Source organism: Pleurodeles waltl, chromosome 8 (genome assembly GCF_031143425.1).
Source record: "Pleurodeles waltl isolate 20211129_DDA chromosome 8, aPleWal1.hap1.20221129, whole genome shotgun sequence".
In the NCBI taxonomy this organism is placed as follows: Eukaryota; Metazoa; Chordata; class Amphibia; order Caudata; family Salamandridae; genus Pleurodeles; species Pleurodeles waltl.
The window spans coordinates 1160966641-1160989721 of record NC_090447.1 but is presented as its reverse complement, the minus strand read 5'-3'; the positions used below and the strand labels follow the sequence as shown (position 1 = coordinate 1160989721).

At 41.9% G+C, this 23081-nt stretch overlaps 1 protein-coding gene across 2 annotated transcripts in view; it reads right to left on the bottom strand.

Annotated features, from left to right (window-relative positions):
• Positions 1-23081, bottom strand: part of LCP1 (lymphocyte cytosolic protein 1) — a 200284-nt gene that overhangs the window by 5765 nt on the left and 171438 nt on the right. For both annotated transcript variants that reach the window (XM_069205396.1, XM_069205394.1), the window contains one exon: positions 886-1009. In XM_069205396.1, the coding sequence (XP_069061497.1) occupies positions 886-1009 (124 nt within the window). The remainder of the gene's footprint in view (positions 1-885; positions 1010-23081) is intronic.

The following is a 23081-nucleotide window of genomic DNA, read 5'->3' as shown; positions in this document are numbered from 1 at the left end:
TTTTTTGTGCAGGAAGGTATGTCTTCCTGCACAAAACAATCTCCCTTGTAACACAGTCATCCTTGCACCATGGCGCAAGGGTGGCTGCGTTGTCGCTCGGCAGCTAATTTAGCACCAGCGCAAGGGGAAACACAGGGATGCGCCGTTTTCTAGTAAATACAGTGCATCCCTGCATTTTAGAAGTGACACAGTATGGTGCTGCCAATTTTGGTGCAGTGGCAACGCTCCACCACTTCTTGTAAATATGCCCCAAAGCTTGGACACATACACTATGGGCCAGATTTACTTGGCCCTTGTGCCTCCTTGCGCCTCCTTGCGCCTCCTTGCGCCACATTAGCATAATTTTTTTAACGCTAATGTGGCGCTAAGTAGGCATTTCTGCTGCACCATATTTACAAAGTGTAACCCCTTGCGCCACATTATGCCTGTGCCAGGCATAATGTATGCAGGGGAGACGTTTCCCCGCAGGGAGGCCGCAAAAATTGCACAGTGAAATCTACAAGATTTCACTGCGTAATTTTTTCCGTCATTTTTAACTCCTGCACATTGCAGGCGTTAAAGTGACGGGCCCGTAACAACCTATGGGCTTCCCTAGTAATGGCGCTATTCCAGCAAAGCACCACAATAGCATAATACATTCTGATGTTATTGTGCTAATGTGCGCCATGGTGTGCTGTATTGTAAATAAAGTGCTACCATGGTGATGTTAGGGGGACTAAGGGCAGTGCAAGAAAAGTGGTGCATCAAGACTGATGCACCATTTACTTGTAGATTTGGCCCTATGTAGCATACCAGTACACTAATATTGGAAAACAGTTGACAACTTAACATACAATATATATTTCACAAGTGTCTTATGGTAAGAGAAATCGCAGCAGTTCATACCTTGAAACTAGAAATGTGCGAGCTCTTCTCAGCTTCTCTCAGGGTTTCATTTACCCAGTTGACAATGATCTCATCATTGACTTTCTGACCACCTCCAATGTCTTCTAGGATATTCAGTGTGTACCTAAAAAGAAGTATAGAGCTTACTGGTACTGCATCGACATTCCAATGAGGTTGAGAAACTGTTCAGATGAATGTCACACTGTTATGCACTGTTATGCAAATCTTCTCTGTTTTGTACAGTAAGCTTCAGAAAAACAGGATGTATAGTTGCATGATAAAAGTGTGTTTACCTTCATCAACAGATTTTCATGAAACCCAACCATGAAAAAATGTAATTGGTGAGAACTGGAGGCACCGAGTCCCTGATCCTCTTAGTAGTACGAGATGAGTGCTGCAAGATTGCAGGTCATCTCACGCAGGGCCAATAATTGGCATGGAGTTAAAATATATAAAGCTTACCCTCAAAGTGTCTTATGAGAACCTCAATCATAGATATAGCTTTACATAAAGGAATAGAAGAGGGAGCAAGGAAATGTGATATAGAAGAGTGGACAGAATTAGGGAACACTTTTAGGTTGCCCGTTTATATCTGGCACAGGTTGAAAGTGGGTGAAATAATGTTATTTATTTGAGCCTCCCATATAAAAAGAATTGTTTCTAGGTCTTGTGCCCTTTAAAACGTGTCCAGTTCACTAAAATGCACCAGAATTTAGGCTCTCGGTGTTAATTGAAAGGCCAAGATTGAGCAGTCCTGGAAGAAGTTGTTTAGTCATAACAATAGTTCTAATTGTTTACCTTTCACTCTCGCCAATTCTCATAAGCTTAATGCCTCTCTGAACTACTTTGATCTCTGATCCAAAAACAATTCCTTCATGTTACCACAAAAGAATCAAGATGTTCTGTGTATCAGCTAACCCCTCTGCCTTCAATGAACTTATATTCAACACCATGGACTTTCTGAATACAGCAATCAAACAAAGCCAAGTCCAAACAGTATTGAAATATATCATCAGTGCTGCTCTACTGAAAAAACCCACAGCAACCCTAAAAGTCTAGCAATCATACCATTTATAGCCTACCATTGCTTACCAAACACAACTATGTCCTTTTGTTAAAGCATAGCACATACGCTACATTCAGTAATCTGGATAAGACTGGGAGAGGAATGTATAGGGAGATCCTCCTGACACTGGATGATGTTAATCAAGATGAAGTGCTTAGTCAATAAAGGCTGAGAAACTGAGCTGTGATTAGAGACGCTTCCCTGGATTGGATCCAATCATGCTTAACTAACCACATTCAACACAGGAGAATTGGCAATGCCACTTCAATAGCCAAATTTGGCTCTGCTCTGCCACTTCTTCTCTTCAGCTTCTATAGGCGGCCTTTAGCAGTGGTGATCTCCCAACATCAATAACAATTTGTGCCTAATGTAGGAGATGCTGCAGTCTTTCACTTCATATTAATTGTCCGTTTAGCGATGAGTAAAGCAAGGTCAATGAAACAGGCACCAACTTAATCCTTTCAAGGCTGTTTGTGGAGGCGCAAGACACAGCCCCCTTTCCAACATTTTATGTTGGCCAGCCCAGCGATGACAGTCAGCATGTCCAAGATGTCAGACCAGTAGATCGTCAGAGATGGAAAGTCCCATACCATATGTTAAAAGTTTTCTGAGGGTGTACTGCGGTGAGGAAAGGAACCAATTGCATTACAGAACATTTTATAGATAGATATGCTCTATGTAGGATGTCAAATTATAGGTATTTGAACATTGCACAAGATAGTGTGTGAAAAAGCTATTGTTCTCTACCATTCATTGTCATGAAGCTTCTTTTTAGTTTGGCCTACCATACGTTGCGCAGGGGTGTAGCAATAGTGTGTTAAGAGGTCTGTGTTAGTAATGCACCATTTAACCTGGGGGACATTCACTAGGGGTCAGTATGTCACAAACTGTCCCCTATTTATGTCAAAAGAGAGGAGTTGGCCATCCTGAGTCAGATCACACAACAACATTATGCCCATGTCCTCGCAATGCTTCAGATTGGCAGCTGAAACGTGACTGAGCTGTTTAGGCAAGCCAAGCACGGGCATGGCAGTGGATTAGGGTGTACCATGTTTGGTGATCAGTAGGCTTCAGGTCAAGCAGTTCATTGAAGTTTATAATAACCATGGCAACCTACACCCAAGTTTAGTGCCTGGGAGTAGAAGCTTGTGTAATTTCCAAGGTGCAGGGGAGTCAATTAGTGCATGTTTTTGTTCAAGTGAGAGTCCCAGAAGTCATTATATTGTCACTTGGAGCTGAACCAAGTAATAATGCTTGAAATTTGTAGCACCAAGAATACCCTGCTCAACCGGAAGACACAGTTCAGTCAATGTGACCCTGTGTCGGCCACTGTGGCATATTAACTCACCCAGATGAGCGTTTAACCTACAAAAAAGGATTCTTGTGAGGAGGATGGGAAGATTGGCAAAATAATACAAGAAGTGGATAGCATCACCATTTTGGATAAGGTGATACACCCCATAAGCGAGAGAGAGAATGTACTCCAGAGCGTTTTTGTGCCTCTTATAGCTTTACTGCCCAGAACATCCCATTCAGTATGTTAGATCTTAATCCCTAGTTGGTGGAAGGAGACACTATCCCATATAATGGTACTGCCACCCCAATCTTGACAATTTGGAAGTGGCATCAGAGTGCGGTGGGAATAAACAGGATTTAGACCAATTAACGAACAACTCGGAATCGGAACAAAACGCCTTAAGGGTACAAGGTATGCATGTGTGAATGTCCCCAATATCTCTGATAGAGAACACAATGCCATCAGCATATAATGATAACCGTGTGGGTGCTGTCAGCTAGCAGGATGCCCCTCAATCAGCCTGATGGCTGGTGGTTTGAACCATGGTGAGTGCAAAGAACAAAGGGGGCAGGAGGCACCCCTGCCAGGTTCCTCTGTGAACCCTGAAGTAAGAGATCAACAAGTCTGTCCACACCCTGACAGTCGAGCATGTAGGCAGCCTGATCAGTCTTATTGTATGCTCCCAAAAGCTACATTTTGGTAACACAGTAAACAGGTACTCCCAGTCCAGAGTTGAAAAAGACATCTCAATGTCAAATATAACTCGCAAGTTTTTTGTCTTCCTAGTTGTGGAGGGTAGCACTTACTTGCTCTGTGGCCAATTGAATAAATGTTATGGTGTGCTTCTAGGTGTAGGCAGGACACATTTGAAAGTGTAGTTTGCACTACATGGTGCCTAAGTGAGTTGAAAAATAACTGTAAGCGTGCTGAGCCTAGAGGACACTTTCTAGACCTATGATGTTGAAAACCCAATTCGAACTTGTTGGATGTGATCACTGAAAAAGGAACAAATTCAACCCAGACTCTTCGATTGATCCTTGCCTGGTACTAGAAACTCTTCAATAGGATTGTGTGATCATGTGTGTCATTTGCAACAGAGATGTCGAATCAGAACTGACTAATGATCTTCACCAAATGCAGTGAAGATTTTTTTCTCTAATGTTAGCCAATATGGTTTTGTTACCTATTGTGGGTCAAACCCTCTTGTGAATCTACCAACGTGATCACATAGAAGGTGGTTTTGTTCAACATAGTTTGGAGTTGTAGCCCTTTTCCTAGATTTTATTTGGAAAAGGAAGGTGTAAGAGTGCAAGAATCTTGGGTCTGCTATTGGCGTTTCTAGCAGATATGGGTTAATAGCTCGCTCCAGTGGTTTAAAAAGACTATGAGGTGGTTTAGGATAGCTCCTATAGTGCCTTCTGCATATGTATTTAAAGTAAAACAAAAGTGTGTATGAATAATTAAAAGAACTGTTAAATAGGGGAAAGGTTTCATTTATGTATATACAAATATCTATCCATTTATTCAATTCTTTGAGAAATGTAAGTTAATGCCAAATATCTTAGGGCAGGTGTGACAAAGATCTGCTGTGACACCCCAGGTATCACTAACCCTACAGTCAAAAACATACAATAATCTTCACTTTAAAAATATTGCCTTATAAAACAGCATTGTCCTTAGTGTAATGTCTCAGAGATATTAATTATCGGATTTAGATAGGTTAATTCAAATACTATGATCAAATCTGTAAGTAATTGAAGTATAGTAGTAATATTGATACAGGACTTGTGAAAATCAAGTGGCACTCATTCACAGTTTCCAAAGAGGATTACAGTAACACTTTTAATTCATCAGGGTATGACTTCCTTAGTGATGTTTTTGGAAGTACATAAGTGACAGCATTTAGATTTTATCAAACAGCTGTGAGAGCTTCCATTCACAGCCTAAATAGTTTCCATGTGTTCATACAGAAACAAATGTTGCTGGCAGGCTTGCTAGGGATTGTTCTATAAAACCTATTCCTCAGAGTACCATATCTGCCTCCCTCCTGCCCTTCCAGTTGGGGACCTCTTTGGTTTCCGAAGAGGAATTAAAAATGTGTTGCAGATTGAAGGAGATTGAAAACGTGATGTACATTGAAAAGCTGAAATTAACATTTTTATAAGTAAGTAAAGTCCCTAAAGGTCCAAACACTATGGGCGTAGCTTCAGGGGTGAGTGTTTGGGGCGTTACATCCCCACCCTCCAATAAGTGTATTTGTGATAAATAAATGGGTACGGGTGCTTTCAGTCGGGTATGGTGTGAAAGCTGAATTTAAATACTTATAAATTTGCAATGATTAATAGCTGAGAATTACCGTAACTTATGCTAAAATAGAGAAATCGAATGTTATGAAAATGTGCCCACCATAACATGTAAGATATTAATAAAAAAATAATACAAAGTGCTTAGAAGTAATATTCACAAGCATAACAAAATGTATTAGTGGATCATATTAACGCGTCAATGACATGTTTGCCTAAAATTACTAGGCATAGAGTAATGGTGAAATAAAGGGCCTAGTCGACAAGGCCTCATGATAGGTTGATGTCATAAATAAGTATTTGTAAATGTTTTTCTGTCTCTGTAGAATTTCTATTTGTTCATTGTTCCTTTTTCACACAGTGCTGACCAAAATGTAATACTGCAACGTTAACCAAACTGATTTCTCAAGCTTTCCTGTTAGAAACATATGCTGTAATGCTATGTCCTAAGTGGAGATACATTTGTATCTTTCATGCATGAGAAACTGATGTTCCCAGGACGTAACAGTGGTACTACTGACTGGAGTTATGTTTGCAACAAAATGTTACCTTACTACAACTGCTAATGGGAGGGAGAGAAGAGGAGACAATCACCAGCGTGTGAAAGACTGTCGAACTATATCACAGTTTTAAGAATTATTGTTCATTGGTTCTACTGTCAATACCCGACGTATGGGCCAATGAGAGATTGAGAAGTTACTTTGTGAATTTGACTTATCCTGACTGCACTCACGAGAAGGAGAGCAGAGTTCCAGATGCCCTATATATTAGCCTTTGCATAATTCCTATTGTTAATGCTATGGATGCTGTTTCCCGTAGTTGATGCCCTTTCTAAGTTTGGTTCAGTTAGCCTAGAGCCCACCCGTGGCTGAGCCAATCCCCTTCACTTCTCCTTGCCTAATGAAGACCGGACGAGCTTCTCACTGACGAAGACATCTCTGCTTGCTGATCCACACAGGAGAGGTATAACAACTGCAAATGTCCTTGTTGTAGGTTTTGTCTTTCTTTAATGTACCAACCGCTATTTTTGGTAGAGCCCTAGGCAGATCTTTTCCAAATTATGATTTTGTCTATGTTTCTATTTGCATGAAATCCAAACATGCCATTCCAATTAGAGGGTTAGTTAGTGTGTCACTGTCACAATAAATTTAATTATTAAGGAATTGCTTTTATTTGTCTGCTAACAAATGTATACCAATTCTCTCACACAGTTATTGTTATTGTTGGTTTGTACAGTGACCCTTGAATGTTTAATGATAAATGCTTTATCTAAATTGAAAGTCTTCCACCGTTTTGGTCAGCCTGTGTTGTTTGTATATGCTTATCATGTAGAACTGAGATTTATTTACGTAATCTTAGCATTGTTAGTCTAGGGAAAAAAACGTTCTAATGTTACTAAAAGTTGTGGTTATTCATGGCCACATGGGTCATGGTGAGTGAAGTTTAATGACTCAAATATCCCAATAATGATTTATTGAATTTGTTATCTTGTTGCCGGTTAAGTTCATGGGTAAGATTTATGTAGATGGTGAATCACTCTAGTGTAGTCGAAAGGTCCATTGAACCTCTAACGTGTCCCCTTATCAATAAATATAAAAGACCTAAAAAGGCCAGATGCGCTCACAGTTTTTGGTAGCAGAAGGGGATGGTTACGTCTCCTTAAGAGGCCACCATGGTTTTCCAGTAAGTTATTAAATAAATGGTTACGTCTCCTTAACAGGCGCCATGGCTTCTCAGTTTTAGGTAACAGAGTAAAAGGCTACGTCTCCTCAAGAGGCTGCCATGGTTTCTCAGTTTTAGGTACACATTTTTTCTAGTAACAGAAATGAAAGGTTATGTCCCCTAAAGAGATTACCATGTCTTTAATGTAGAGATACCATTTGATGAATTTCCCGAAAACCTGGGTCTTGCCAATGCTTGTTTGAAGATGTTCTCAGTGTTCCTTGTTTGATTTGTGACTGAAATAGATTTTGCACTTTCACTGCTTAAGAGAATTGCAGGTGAATTGTGATGTTGGTGTGTAATGAGGAGTTTGCGTACTCCAATAAAGTTATTTAAGGAGTGTGCGTGCTCCACATGTTTTGTGTAGGGAAGTCATCAAACTTCACTTGTTTGTGGCACTTTGTGGTAAAAAATTGCCCACCTGGTTGTTGGTATATGGATCCTGTGTGGTCTAAGACTCCGGAGTATTGGTTATTGTACAAGTGCATGAGACACTCGATTGATGTTGTAATTTGTATGTTCATAGGTCAATCGGGCGTGGTTGACTAACCTGTAGAATGTGCGTTAAAAAGGAGTGTTAGATTTGACGGAGATTTAGGGATTACTAAGTGCACCAGGAGGATCTGATGATCAGTCAAAGGTAGAATTTGCGGGTCGAATTTTGCTTGCGAGTCAGGAAAACTGAGATTGAACGAGTATCTGTTAGAGCTAAAAGCCACAGTTGAAAAATCAGTAAGGATTCCAAAGCGATTGTGTTTCCTACCTGTAGTGAACAGACATGTTTGGTGTGTTGATTTTTTTTTAGTGCTCGCAATATTTTGCCTTTATTTTTGCATGGATCTGATTTGAGGGGGACAAACCGAGGGCTTTGTCAGCCGCTGTACTTGTGAGTGTGACGTTACTAGGTCTATGCTGAGATAGGTTGGTTGGTGAGAAAGCCGCGAACAAATTGGTGGCCAACCGTGAAGCGTTATTGGTTGAGCAAGGCAAACAAAAAGGATTTTAGGATTTACATTTACTTCCTGATTTGATTGAAGCATAGCTTAAAGCCGAAATGAAAATTTTCAAAGCATTAAAGAGTACCCTAAAGGGAGATGCGTTAATTCCAGTTAGAATAGGAGAAATTACACTGCCAGAAGGCACAAACACATATATCGTATTTGAAGAACTAGGTGCTGCACCATGGTTAAAACAATGGTGCAAAGATACAGAGAAGGAAGGGAGCTTAGCACTTCCTGCTCATGGAACATTTAATTTAAGAATCTTAGAGAGCTTGAGGAGAGTATTATATGATTCAAAACCTCCTTCGAGACCAGCACAATTTGAAGCATTAGCTATTTGGGAATTAGTGGCCAGACAGGAACAGCAACAGAAATTTGATAGGAGAATGAGAAAAGCAGAGAAAAGTTTAGCTGAGGTGAGATGGGATAGGGAGCAGAAATTTTGGAGAACTGAGACTTTACAGGGCATTAAGATGTTTCCAGCAATTACACAAGAGAACAAGAGCAATGTTAAACAGAATACCAAGAAGAAGGGTTCATATCCTTCCAAGGAAATGAAGCAGAAATCAAAAGAGTCTAGAAAGTCTTTAACATATGACAAAGACTCAGATCATGATGAGTTCATCTTGCAATTGGTGAGAAGTTGTCCCCCGTCATATGCAGCACACAAGACTGGTTCAAGTACTAGTGCCGATCCTACTGCTCCAGTACCTAATGAGGTGAGACAAAGTCAAGTACAGGTTATCCATACTATCCCTACTACTTCCACAATTCAGGCTTCTATGCCGCAGGTTGATGAAGGGGCCTACTTCAAGTTACGTCTTCTGTACTCCATAATTTTCGAGGGCCTTTTAATATATCGCCCCCCCCATGCCCCAAGAATGATCTTCTTTCTGCATGGCCGGCTATAATCGAACCCATTGCCCTGACCCCTAAAGCCGTTGTACTGGGAGATTTTAATATCCATCTTGAAGACAAACTAGATCCAGCAACAAGAGAGTTTCTGGATCTGATGTCAAGTCTTGACTGGGATCTCACTGACCGTGCTGCCTCACATTGTGCAGGACACACGCTGATGGCATATTCAACCGGCATGATAACTTTACCAGTTTAGATAATAGGGCTTTGGACTGGACAGACCACCACTTGTTGACCTTTAAGGTAGCCTGCACATCGCTATCTATTAAAGCACCTCCAGTCCCAGACTTGGCAGGCTATGCTATAAGGTGGAGGAGTCGAGCCTGGCCTTGGCTCTTAGGTCAGGATGGGACCATGCAAGAGAACAGGGCCACCCCAAATTGGACGCTTTTGAAACGGGGCTCAGCGCTGCCACTGATATACTTGCTCCCTTGGTGAAATTAAGTCCCAAGCCTCGGCGGCCCCCTCCATCTCCATGGTACTCAGAGGAACTCAAAAATCTACAGAGACTATATCGTCGTCAGGAACGCAGATGGCAGGCCCATAAGACTACTGTGGAGAGAGTTAAGCTCAGGGCCTCTCTTGAGGACTATAAATTAGCTATCAAAAACGCGAAAATAGACTACTTCTCCTGTAAAATCAGGGAAGCACAGAATGGATCTGGGGAAATTTTTAATATGGTCCGTACCCTGACCCACTCGCCCTCCTCTTTGTGGTTGGAGAACTCCCCCACCTTCTGCCAAAGAGCCGCTGACTTCTTTAAGAACAAACGTAATCAGCTGTATGCAAATTTTGCACAACTCCCTCCTGAACGGGATGGAGGCGATCAGGAGGGAACCTTGCCCTTAGATTCCAGCACTAAGCTGACCTGTTTTTCACGCCTATCGGCCAATAGAATTACCAAATTTCTGGAAGGAGTTAAGTCAGGTTCACGTAATGACCCTTGCCCCCTAGGATACTAAAGCCATTACCAGACTTGGTTTCTGCTGCCTTGGAACTGGTGTACGCTGATATCCTAAGGTAAGGGTGTTTCCCTCCCGCCTGGAAGGAATCCATTGTGATCCCTCTGATAAAGAAACCAGGCGGTGAATCTAATGATATGAAAAATCTACGACCCATTTCCCTACTACCCACCACTGCCAAGATTTTGGAGAAACATCTCAATACTGAACTGGCTCACTTTCTTCAGGCCTATGGCAGATTTTACCCCTCTCAACATGGGTTCCATCAAGCTCACAGCACCTAATCCGCCCTGATATCCTCGGCCGATATCATTCATAGAAGAGTGGATCAGGGGGAGGTCGCCATCCTTGTTCTACTGGACCTTTCCACGGCATTTGACACCATATCCCCTCAACTGTTGATCCAGCGGCTCTAGCAGGCTGGAGTTAGAGAAAGGGCTCTCAATATTCTCAAATCGTTTCTCACGGATAGATCTATCACAGTGAGCTGCAGAGATCACAAGGCAACCCTGTTTCAACTACCCTCTGGGGTCCCACAAGGGTCCTCGTTCAGCCCTACTTTGTTCAATCTTTATGTGGTGTCACTAGCCAGACTGGCGCGCTCATTCGGCTTCCAAGTGGTGTCTTACGCGGATGATACTCAGCTGGTTATTCCTGTCAATCACAATTGGGAGGAGGTGGCAGACAAATTTTATAAATGCATGAGCGAGATCAACAGCTGGATGAGCCTTAATTGGCTCAAAATGAATGGAGAAAAGATGGAAATTCTCTTTTTCAGTGTAGATACTAATTCATGGAGCCCCTGCTGGGGGCCAGAGGCCTGTAACGAGTCTCCAGTTCCGAGTCCCTCGGCCAGAAATCTGGGTATTGTGTTTGACAGGACTCTATCATTTGAGCAACAAGTCAACCAGATGGTCAAAGGTTGCTACTGGGCAATGAAAATGCTAAAGAAAATTTTCCCTTTCATTCAGGAAGAACTTAAAATTGTGGTGAACCTGGCCCTAGTAATTTCTGAACTGGACTACTGTAATGCCCTGATGTTAAACATCAGCAAGGCCGCCCTCCACAGACTACAGCTTATTCAGAATGCGGGGACCCGCTTGGTACTAGATTTACCTCTCTACGCATAGGCCAGCAGGAGCATCAGACAACTCCACTGGTTACCGGTGGAAAAACGGATTACGTTTAAGACACTTTGCCTTAGTTATAAGGCTCACCATCAGGGTGGCTGTGCTTATCTTAGTTCGGTCTTGCAGCCCTACCAACCCGGTCAGCAGCTCAGATCCTCTACTCTTCAGCTCATTTAGGTTCCTCGCTGCCATAGGGCGAGATGGGAGGATAAAGCCTTCTCGGTCGTGGCAGCGAGACTCTGAAATTCTCTTCCACCAGCTATTAGGCAGAAGGAGACGTATCTTCACTTTAGAAAGCAACTAAAAACCTGGTTGTGTTCCCATTAGGGAGGTTGCCTCTGGTTCACTGTCAAAGTGATTGTCCCCGACCTGATCTGGATCCCTGTGACTTACCGGGTTCTCCTTTAGCGCTTCGATGCTACGGCTGGAATGCGCTCTACAAAGATTTACAATTTATCAATTTACCTAGGTTATATCGAGACGTCCCAATTGTAAATCCCACACCAAGTTTAATAGTGCCGACAGGACAAGTTTCCCAAATGAGACAGGTTTATCAGAAGCCGACATTGATTCAAATAGAGTCTACACCTAATTTGATATCCCCAATGCAAGGCCAAACAATCCTGAGATACACCCCTATAACAATGTAACAGACAAATACATCTGCATTGACAAGTCAGAATACAGGAGTAATGTACTCTAGAGATCAAAACATCCAAACGACTCCAGGCGCTGTGTCAGCACCTGTTACTATTGTCCCGTTATACCATTGTTTGCTCAGGGAAATAAGAGCAATGAACAGAGAATTTTGAATTTGAGTGCAGAAATGGAGAGATTCAATGTAAATACAGGAGTCATGTCTCTGATGAATCGAACATTTGACATGACAGGACCATTAATTGACTTGAATTATTCTAGGACTCCATCAAACAATTCGGGGAGACCAGACATAGGTCCTAAACCATTTTTGATGACTCCAGAAACTCCATGTTTAATGTTACAAAAAGGGCCCAGTGTAAGTAACAACAATATCTAATTGCAAGGTTTGACAGCCCAGCAATTAACTGAATGGCTGGAAAAGCTGAATAACATACCAGGAAATTCCAATGGAGGAAATCCATTAAATTTGACTAGGCTTAAATTAGAAGTAGAGGAATTAAATGAGGGAATAATTGAACTGGACAAAATTGACTCACTTAGTGAAGAAGAATTGTGCTTTTTGTGCAAAATGATTACCAACAAAGCAGGATTGGTACACCAGAAATTAGCAGACCTGGCAGAGAAGTAAGACATAGACTTTGAGAAAACAAAGCATTTGAGAAGAAGTTACAGATTAGAATTTGCCCAAAAGGATATTAAGAACATTAGAATACCGGGAATGAAAATTCACATTAGAGAATTAATCCATAGCATTCAGACATGGGGAGCATTAGATGAATGGGAAGGCAGATGGGTAAAGAAAAGAGACAAGAAGAAAAAGGAGTCTGTAAATTTAATTGCTAGTGTACAGCAGACAGACAATCCAGTAAAAATATTACAAATGAGAGAGATTCCTGGGGGGATTTTTGTACATGTCCCTTGGAGTATAAGTGACATTCTGTCATTTACAAATGACTACCCGAGATGGAGAGAAAAGCCAGTGGAATGGTACCAACAAACAAACAGGTTTGTGAAGCTTGAAAAATGCTTTTGGGAAGATTTGAATATCCTGTTAGAAATAGTGGTTCCAGCCAATTTGTGGGTTGAATGCAAAAGGAGTGTAGATTGGCCAACAAGAGAGCCCCCACGAGTCCTGTCCACAGGTACACCATCTCCTGATGTAATGAAGTACTAAAGTGATTGAATTTTTTAAAACAAGAATTTCTTCCAAAAAATATCGATTGGCAGAGAATTGATAGGACAGCTCAAGAAGGGAAAGAATCAATACATGCATACTATGAGAGATTGTTGCAGGCATTCAAACATTATAGTGGTACAGAAACAATTGAGCCGAAAGACATGATTCATTTTGTGTTCAGATTTGTTGAAGGATTGAGACTTGAAATTAGCCAGATGATTAAGTCATTTGATTTGCTGGCAAGAAAAGCCAATTGATTAAGTATTGCAATATGCCAAATACTGTAGTGATGAGATTGAATTGAAGCAAAGAAAGAGAAGGCAAAGGTGATGCAGATTAAAGTGGCACAATCAGGGATGCAGGTACTTTTTCCACAGCAGCATCAGGGAAATATGTTGTTTCAGTATCAGGCGAAAGATAGAGGTTGTGGTGGAAATGGAAATGTGAACGGTAGCGTAGATTTGAGCACTATAGTTACTCAGAATGAAATGCAGGCAATAAAAAGAATGTTACCTTGTCACTCTTGCGGTGGCCTTGGACATCGGAAGGGGTAGTGTCCGATGCTAGGACAGGAAGGTGTTGTCACACACACGAATGAAAACAATCCTTTCTTTAACATGATGACTAAGAATGAAAGCGTAAAACTTTAATTTCCAGAATAATGCGAACCAAGTGCAAGGTCCGCAGCCCAGGCAGCAAATGCCACGTTTTCAGATGCCACAGTCACAACAAATGCAGTCCCAAGTTCAAATGATACATAAGCAACAAATTCAACACCTCAAGCTCCAATGGAACAGCAAAAGATGATTCTTCCTCAGTGGGGCAAGGGTCAACAGTTTTTCCACCAGTAATAACACAATACACCGATACCAATTAAAAAGTGAGGATGAATCAAATGATGAGTTGATGAGTGATAGCTCGGATGAAGAAGAATGCGTGTTAGCAGCTTCATTAGAAGTAGACTAGAAGGGTCCATATGTGAAAGGAAAGATGCTGGGTCACAAAGTCTCATTCTTAGTCGATACAGGAGCTACATGTTCCACTGTAAGATCTGCAAAGTCACTGACTTACCCCTTTCAGGGGAAACAGTGCAGATTGTGGGAGTTGTAAGTCAGTAGTTGAAGAACCCGAATCAGTTCCAGTTAAAATTGAAAATTTCAAAGGTTTGCACAAATTTGTAGTTTGTAACTCAAGTCCGGTTTCCTTATTAGGAAGGGATTTGATATACAAAACCAGATGAACCTGTTCAAATGAAGGGTTTGCCATTCAAACAAATAGTGATGATGAAGACGATCAATCTGGGGAAACCAACTGTAACTCAGTAAGTGAAGAGTACAGATTGATCAGGTTCTTTCCTGTCTTTAAAGTACGAGACCCTCCCTCCGACCTACAGGGAACAGTTAAGATGAAAGTGTGGGATTTGTAAGGAATAGAAATTGGACTAATCAGAGGAGTTGAACCAGTTAAAGTCACAGTTAAGCCAAATGCAGTTTTTTGTCAGATTCCCCAATACCATATGACACAAGACACTAATGAAGGGATTGCACCCATAATCGCAGAATTCATAAGACAAGGTGTCTTAGGAGAAGTAATGAGCAGCCCATATAACTCACCTATCACGGGTTTATGAAAACCCTGTGGAAAATTTTGGATCGTTCAGGATTTGAAGAAAGTCAATGATATTGTGGTTAAGTGTTTTCAATGGTACCAAATCCAGCAGTCATATTTTTTCAGATCCCATGTGACGCTGAATGGTTCACTGTAACATTCTTTTCTGTACCTCTTCATAAGGATAGCCATTTTCTTTTCTGCTTTAAATTCCTAGATCGCGTATACTGCTGGTGTGGAATCCCACAAGGTTTTTCAAAATCCCCGTCCATCTTTAATCAGATACTGAAGAAGAACCTGGAAACCTTGGAAATGCCTTTCCAATCAATCTTGGTTCAGTAGATTGATGCTTTGTTGGTCGCTTAAAAAATGAAGAAAGAATGCAGGCAAGATACTATTGCCTTACTAAATCATTTAGGAAAGAACAGACATAAAGGGCCTGATTACAACTTTGGAGGAAGGTGTTAATCTGTCCCAAAAGTGACGGATATACCACCAGCCGTATTACGAGTCCATTATATCCTATGGAACCCGTAATACGGCTGGTGGTATATCTGTCACATTTGGGACGGATTAACACCTCCTCCAAAGTTGTAATCAGGCCCAAAGTGTCCCCAGCCAAATTGCAGTCCTGTCTGAAAGAAGTGAAATATTTGGGACATCAGATTGCAAAGGGAGCAAGAAAGATTTCCATAGAGAGAGAGTTATTGTCATACTGCAGATGAATCCCCTGGCTACACAAAGAGATGTTAGAATGTTTCTGGGAATGGTGAGCTGTTACCGCCAGTGGATTCCCAATTTCTCAATAATTTCCAAGCCACTGCAGAAGCTGACTCACAAACAGGTTACTGATCCTCTAGAGTTACACAAAGCTTGTATGAAAGCCTTTACTGAGTTGAGAGAAAGTCTGTGCAAAGCTTCGGCTCTGGGAATGCCTGACTACACAAAACCATTCATGTTGTTTTGTCATGAGCATGATGCATGTTCTCTTTCTGTTTTTGACACAGGTACATGGTAGTGTAAACCTCCCGTAGAATATGTTTCTGCTACTTTGTACCAAGTTGCAGCAGCTTTGCCTGGCTGTTTGGGAACTGTGGCAGCGGTTGGATTGAGCCTCACTCACAGTGAGAGCACTGTGATGGGACATCCCTTAACTGTTTTGGTCCCTCACTCCATTGAAGTGTTGCTTACCTGAACAACGACACCGCACTTGACAAATGCTAGATTGACCAGATACAAGACCTTAATTTTTGGTTCCCCAAATGTTACTGTGAAAAGGTGTACAGTGCTTAATCCAGCAACTTTACTCTCAAAAGAAAATGTTGAAATTGACAAATTAAAAGATGTTGAACATGACTGTCTAGAAGTTACTGAATTGTGCACAAAACCCAGACCTGACATTCGAGGTGCCCGACTGGAAGAAAATGACCAAATAATTTTTGTTGATGGTTCCTGTTTAAGGGATAACATGGGAACATTAAAAGCAGCATATGCTGTGTGCGCACAATTTCTGGTATACTCAAAGCTTCCTGGCTTCGGGGAGTATTTTCTGCAAAAATCACCGAGTTGGTGGCTCTTACTAGAGCATGCCATGTTTCTGCACAGCTTAAAGTTACCATTTATGTACACAGCCAGTACGGATTTAGAATAGGTCTCAACTTTGACCAGCTGTGCTCACAGAGAGGTTACTTGACCTCTTCTGGTTACAAATGCCTGAAAAGATTGCTGTGGTGAAATGCAGTGCCCACCAGAGATTGCAAGATTTTGTTTCAATGGGAAAGGGATATGCTGATCAAGACGCAAGGTTTTGCGCACTGAATTGTATATCCTTTAAAGGAAAATGGGAACTACTGCCAGAAGAAGAGGTTGGCACAAGTTATGCATTGACTGTGGTTGATACCTGGGAAGAAATAAAGAGCCTGCAAGAAAACTCTGACAAAGAGGAAAGAAAAACGTGGGTTAAATTGATATGTGTACAAAGAGAAGACGATTTTTGGGTGTCCGGGGAGGGACAAGTAGTTCTACCTAATTGTTTGCTGACATAAATCGCTAGATATTATTGTGGGCAAGCACGTGTTGGGAGGGATGCAATGATTCAAGTTTTTAAACAGTCATGGTTTAACCCAAAATTTTGACAGGTTGCCGAAGAAGTTTGCCACCGTTGTATCATCTGCCAACAGATGAATGTGGAAAAAGAACAGTGGACAACATGAGCCACATTGGAAGAGCTGGAGGTCCACTCAGTAGAATACAAATGGATTTCATTGAAATGCCTGTGTGTGGAGGGTTGAGATATGTGTTGGTGATTGTTTGCATTTTTAGTCACTGGATTGAAGCATATCCGCACAAGTAGGAATGACAGCCTTACTGTAGCAAAAGTATTGCTTTTGGAGCTGATACCACATTTTGGTTTTCCGGTCTCTTTAGAATCAGATCGAGAAAGTCACTTCAATAACAAAGTAATTAAATCAGTATGTTCAGCCTTAAACATTGAGCAGAAGTTGCACTGTAGCTACAGCCCTGAAGCATCAGGACTCGTAATGCAAATGAATGGTACTCTGAAGTCACGACTTGCAAAAATGTGCGCATCTACAAACATGTAATGGCTAGACGCCCTGCCATTAGTTCTGATGAGTATGAGAAACAGACCCGACAGGAAACTGCACTGTCATCACACAAGATGCTCATGGCCAGAGCTATGAGGTTGCCAGTGGTTCCCGCAAATGCTCTTGTGAACATAACAGATAATATGGTGTTGGATTAGTGCAAGGGTCTGGCTGATGTGGTTCGCTCTTTTTCTAATCAGTTAGGGCCCACAACTTTGCTGCCATCCCATGATCAGAGTCACAGCCTGAGCCTTGGAGACTGGGTTGTGATCTGAGAGGAAGACTTGTCTGGAACCCAGGTGGAAGGGACCCTATATAGTATTACTAATCACTACTACTGCTGTAAAGTGAGCAGGGGTTCCAGACTAGGTACATGCCAGTCACACTCGAAAAGTACCCTGTCCTTTGGACAATGAAGAAGTGTTGTTGAAAGTACCAACACCATCCAGACAAACTCCAGAAGCAGACAAGGAAACTGGAGAATCAGAAACAGACTTTGAACAGACAGAGGAAAATCCAAATACCCCTAAAGAGAAATAAAAATCAACATTAAACCAGACGCAACTTAGACAGCAGGAGAGTCTAGTCAGAGGAGGGTATCCCCAGAAGCAGATGATCTCAAAATACGGCAGAGCAACCCACTGACCCGGTGGAAGGGGTTGAGTTAGATCAGAGTCAAACAGATCCGACTCCTCCAGAGCCAGTCGCAGGTACATCAAGTCAAAATCCTGCAGAACAAGAAGAAACTGCAAGTCCAGCACTGAAAAGAGGGCTGACAAAGGGAACATTCAAAGAAAGCAAGTGGCTAAAATCACAAGCTAAGGAAAAAGACTCAGCCACATTTGAAGAAGAAGTAGACACCACAAGAAGAGCACATTTGAGTGATGGAGAATTAAGTGGATATCGAAGACTGAAAAGAAAATGAGTTGCAAATCGAAGATATTCAGGACCTGAATGGGCATATGCATCAACTAGTGATTGGCAGCACGGATTTTTGTCATTTTGTTTTTTGTTCGTGAGATTCCAGGTCAATACTTTGGCACTTGAAGGTGTTTTATGAACTGAACTTTTAACTTGACTTTGTGAAACTGAAAACCGAAAGAGACATTAAAAAAACCTGATAAGACTTTTAGAAAACGATTTTGAAAAGCTATTAAAACCGATTTTGACAACAGTTTACCAATTTTGACAAACGTTCTGGATAAAAGACTGTAAGCTGTAAATAAACATAAAAAGATTGAAGAATATTTTTTTTGGTCTTGCCGCATCGTTGAATATTCCTCTTCTACTTTCTGATTCTTTACAGATCATGAGTAATCGAAACAAGCAGGTTAGAAACAATAGGTGCTGTAAATACATAGGTATTAGCTTACCTATTGCATGCATGACAGTATGTTTGCTAGTGATTGTGAGCATGAGCTTTCTCAATAAAGCTGAAACTAATCACACCTCTTTTTTAGATATTGTCCCTACACTAACAGAATTTGACACGTTTAAATAGGATGAGAAATATTTAAATGTAGATAACTCACAAGGAGATCTTTCCTCTAATGTTTTCTAGCGCTTGCTTTATGAAAATGTTGAGACAATAATGTGAGAGATTGTAATGTTTGCACGCAAATTCCTTCATCAGTGGAAGAAGGAATAATTTACCATAGTTTGCCACTTATATATGGAATTAGTTGCAGTCTTTTATTAACTAGACTTAATAACCAAGAATACATACAGTATCTCTGTTTGAATCATGACGTAGTGTTTTCTTTTGTTCCTATTATCAAATATTTGAGTAACCTGGCTAGGGAAAATTATATAGAATTAGTGAGAGGCTTCCTTGAACCTACACTAACATTTGGCACAGCTTACGCTCATCGTAATAACTTAACATGCTTGCTTTCACCAGAAGAGAAGCGTTTCTTAGATCAAACTGATGACAAGAGAAAGGTGTTGGACTTTTGCTTGGGTCATCGCCAGTCTTTTTGCCTCCTGCCTCCTATTTGTTTCTGACCTGTTGCTGTTGGCTTTTCAACTCTGAGCACTTTACCACTGCTAACCAGTGCTAAAGTGCCTATGCTCTCCGTGTAAAATGTGTACGTAATTGGTTCTCCATGATTGGCATATTTGTTTTACTGTTAAGTCCCTAGTAAAGTGCACTAGAGGTGCCCAGGGCCTGTAAATCAAATGTTACTAGTGGGCCTGCAGCACTGGTTGTGCCACCCACACAAGTAACCCTGTAATCATGTCTCAGACCTGCCACTGCAGTGTCTGTAAGTGTATTTTTACACTGTAAATTCGACTTGGCAAGTGTACCCACTTGCCAGGCCTAAACCTTCCCTTTTCTTACAAGTAAGGCACCCCTAAGGAAGGCCCTAGGTAGCCCCAAGGGCAGGGTGCAGTGTATGGATAAGGTGGGACATATAGTAATGTGGTTTATATGTTCTGACAATGAAATACTGCCAATTTCGTTTTTCACTGTTGCAAGGCCTGTCTCTCTCATAGGATAACATGGGGGCTTACCTTTAAATATGATTAAAGTGTAGATTCCCCTAGAGAGTAGATGGACATGTGGAGTGTGAGGTCCCGGAACTCACAATTTTAAAATACATCTTTTAGTAAAGTTGATTTTAAGATTGTGCGTTTGAAAATGCCACTTTTAGAAAGTGAGCATTTTCTTGCTTAAACCATTCTGTGACTCTGCCTTGTTTGTGGATTCCCTGTCTGGGTCAGTTTGACAGTTGGGTTGTTTTTCACCTCGCACTAGACAGTGACACAAAGGGGGCTGGGGTGTAACCTGCATTTTCTGATTAGCCATCTCTGCTAGGAGGGAGGGGTGGAGTGGTCACTCTCATCTGAAAGGACTGTGCCTGCCTCTGACAATGCCGGCTCCAACCCCCTGCTGTGTGTCTGATGCCTTGCCTGGGGAAGGCAGGATTTCACAAGTAGGTGTGAGTCCCCTTTGAAGAAAGGTGACTTCAAAGACTAAAATGGGTATAAGAAGGGCACCCAAATCTACAGACTTGAGAAACACTTCTGGAACCAAGAGGAAACTCTGCCTGGAGAAGAGCTGATAGCTGAGGAAGAAGTGCTGCCCTGCCTGTGACTGTGCTTTGTGGAGCTTTCCTGCAGTGCTGCTTCTGCCAGAGTGAGAGGGCAAAGACTGGACTTTGTGTGCCTTCCATCTTGTGAAGAAATCTCCAAGGGCTTGATTTAGAGCTTGCCTCCTGTTGTTTGAAGTCTCAGGGACAGCAAAGACTTCTTTCTGCCAGCCGCTGGAGTCTCTGGAGAGACTCCTGCTCTGACAAGTGGTGCCCTATCCAGTCCCTGGGCCCTTGAAAGGAAAGCTGGTGGAACTCCAAAGAAATCGACTTCGGACGACTCCGGACCGACGCCGCTGCTGAATCCGGTAACGCCGCCTGCACCTGACGCCGTGACCTTCGCTGGAACGCGACGCTCTTCGCAGGCACGACGCCGCAGCAGGCCCGCTGAAGTCCGCGACTCCGTGGAAGTCGCTGCACCACGTCGTGACCGACGCTGCTCGAAGTGCGCGGATTCAACGTTTCGCACAGACGCCGCGATCCCAGACTTCGCGCATCGGCTTGTTTTCACTCTTCACCAAAGGTACTGTACTTGGGGGTCTACACAACTCCGTGTCCGGCGCCGCTGGTGTCGGCTTGTTGGGAACGACTCCGTCACGACGCCGTGTTAACATCTCATCGAAGCATTTTTGTTTCTAAGCGCTATTTTTGAGTTTAATCTTTAAAAATTCATAACTTGACTTGTGTATGTCGGATTTTTGTCGTTTTGGTCTTGTTTTGTTTAGATAAATATGTCCTATTTTTCTAAACCCGTGTTGTGTCATTTAGTAGTGTTTTCATGAAGTTACTGTGTGTGTTGGTACAAATACTTTACACCTAGCACTCTAAAGTTAAGCCTACTGCTCTGCCAAGCTACCAAGGGGGTAAGCAGGGGTTAGCTGAGGGTGATTCTCTTTTACCCTGACTAGAGTGAGGGTCCTTGCTTGAACAGGGGGTAACCTGACTGTCAACCAAAGACCCCATTTCTAACAAAAGGCATTAAAGAGAAAATAGATAAGGGCTTAGAAAAAAGAACATTTAGGATTGACCACACATTTAGTGAAACTAAAACACAAGGGAAGTTAGCTTTAGATGCGCCACATGTAGGAAAGCTTTGTATATACAGATCACAATCCACGAGTGAATGCAGACATATGTTTCTATTCCAGAGTAAATGGACTTTTATGCTAAATGGACAAGACCCAGTGATTCCTGGGGTTTACTATATTTGTGGACAGAATGCGCTATTACCGTCTTCCAAGAGGATGGTATGGTACGTGTTACTTGGGGATCGTATTCCCAAAGATACACCAACTTGAGAAACAGAACGAGACACCTGAATTAAATGAATTGCAGCCTGCTAGACCAAAGAGAGAATCTTATTCTGGCATAATTGGAGATATATTTGGAGCAATTATTCCCTCAGTGGGAGTTACTCTAAATTATTTGAAAATTCCAAAGTTATCTACTATTGTGGATAACATGCTGACTAGTTTTTAAGGAGCCATGGTCTTAATGGACACTGAAATGGCTGCGGTATGTTCTATGACTCTTCAGACCGCCTTGCGTTAGACTTCCTTTTAGCAAAGGAGGTTGGAGTCTGTAAAGTGCTGAAATTGCTAAATTGTTGCACGTATATTCCTGAAAATAGTAGAGGGGTTAAAAGCTTTATTAACAATCTGACTAACACAAACTCTGACATAAAAGTTCTAAAAGTGCTTGGGGTATGGGAAAAGGTTGGCAAAGGTTTTAATGCTGTGGGGAATTGGTTGGGCAACCAGGGAAATGGTATCCTGGGGATAATATTGAAACCAGTGTTGATTATTATGATTTGTGTTATTTGCTGAACAAGAGCTTACTAATTGTATACACTAATCAAAAGAAAGAGGATAAAAAATGAACAGAGGAGGGAGGAAATAAAATTGGAGAAAAGGAGGTACAGATATTTTGACGAAAATTAGAGAAAATGTGAAAATGTCAGACGTTATGAAGAAACAACATTTTAGACTAACTTAAGGATTAATAGGTATATTAAGGCCCTCTTTACAACATTGGCGGTAAGTGCCGCTTACCGCCATGCTGACTGCCACAAAAATACTGTGACCACATCGGTATACCGCTACGGGTATAATGACCCACACAGAGAAATCCGCCACTATACAGAAACCCACACAAGTCTGCCAGAGCAAAGGTCAGTGATAAACTGGCGGTAACAAAACCCACACCGTTACGCCAACAGAAATACGCCAACAGGATCATGACCCACGAATCACCGTGGCGGATATTCAACCAAGGTAAACCATTGGCAGTACAGACCACCGCACTCAAAATACACACACACTAACAAAACTACACCACATTGGACAATTCAGACTACACACACCTGACACACATACACACACCACACCAACACACCCACAACACTATAAGACACACACCCACAATACCCACAACCCTTTACAACCCACATATTTTGGCAAGTGAGAGAGAGACAAGCCAGGAGCACCCACTGAATCTGAGCCACATAGCACCATCACCCGTACACCATCCCTGCACCTCACAGCACACACCCCAACACATCACCCCGCACACTCTCACACATACCACTCAAACTACACCTATGGCACCACAAAGACTCCCCAGGTTCTCAGAGGAGGAGCTCATGGTCATGGTGG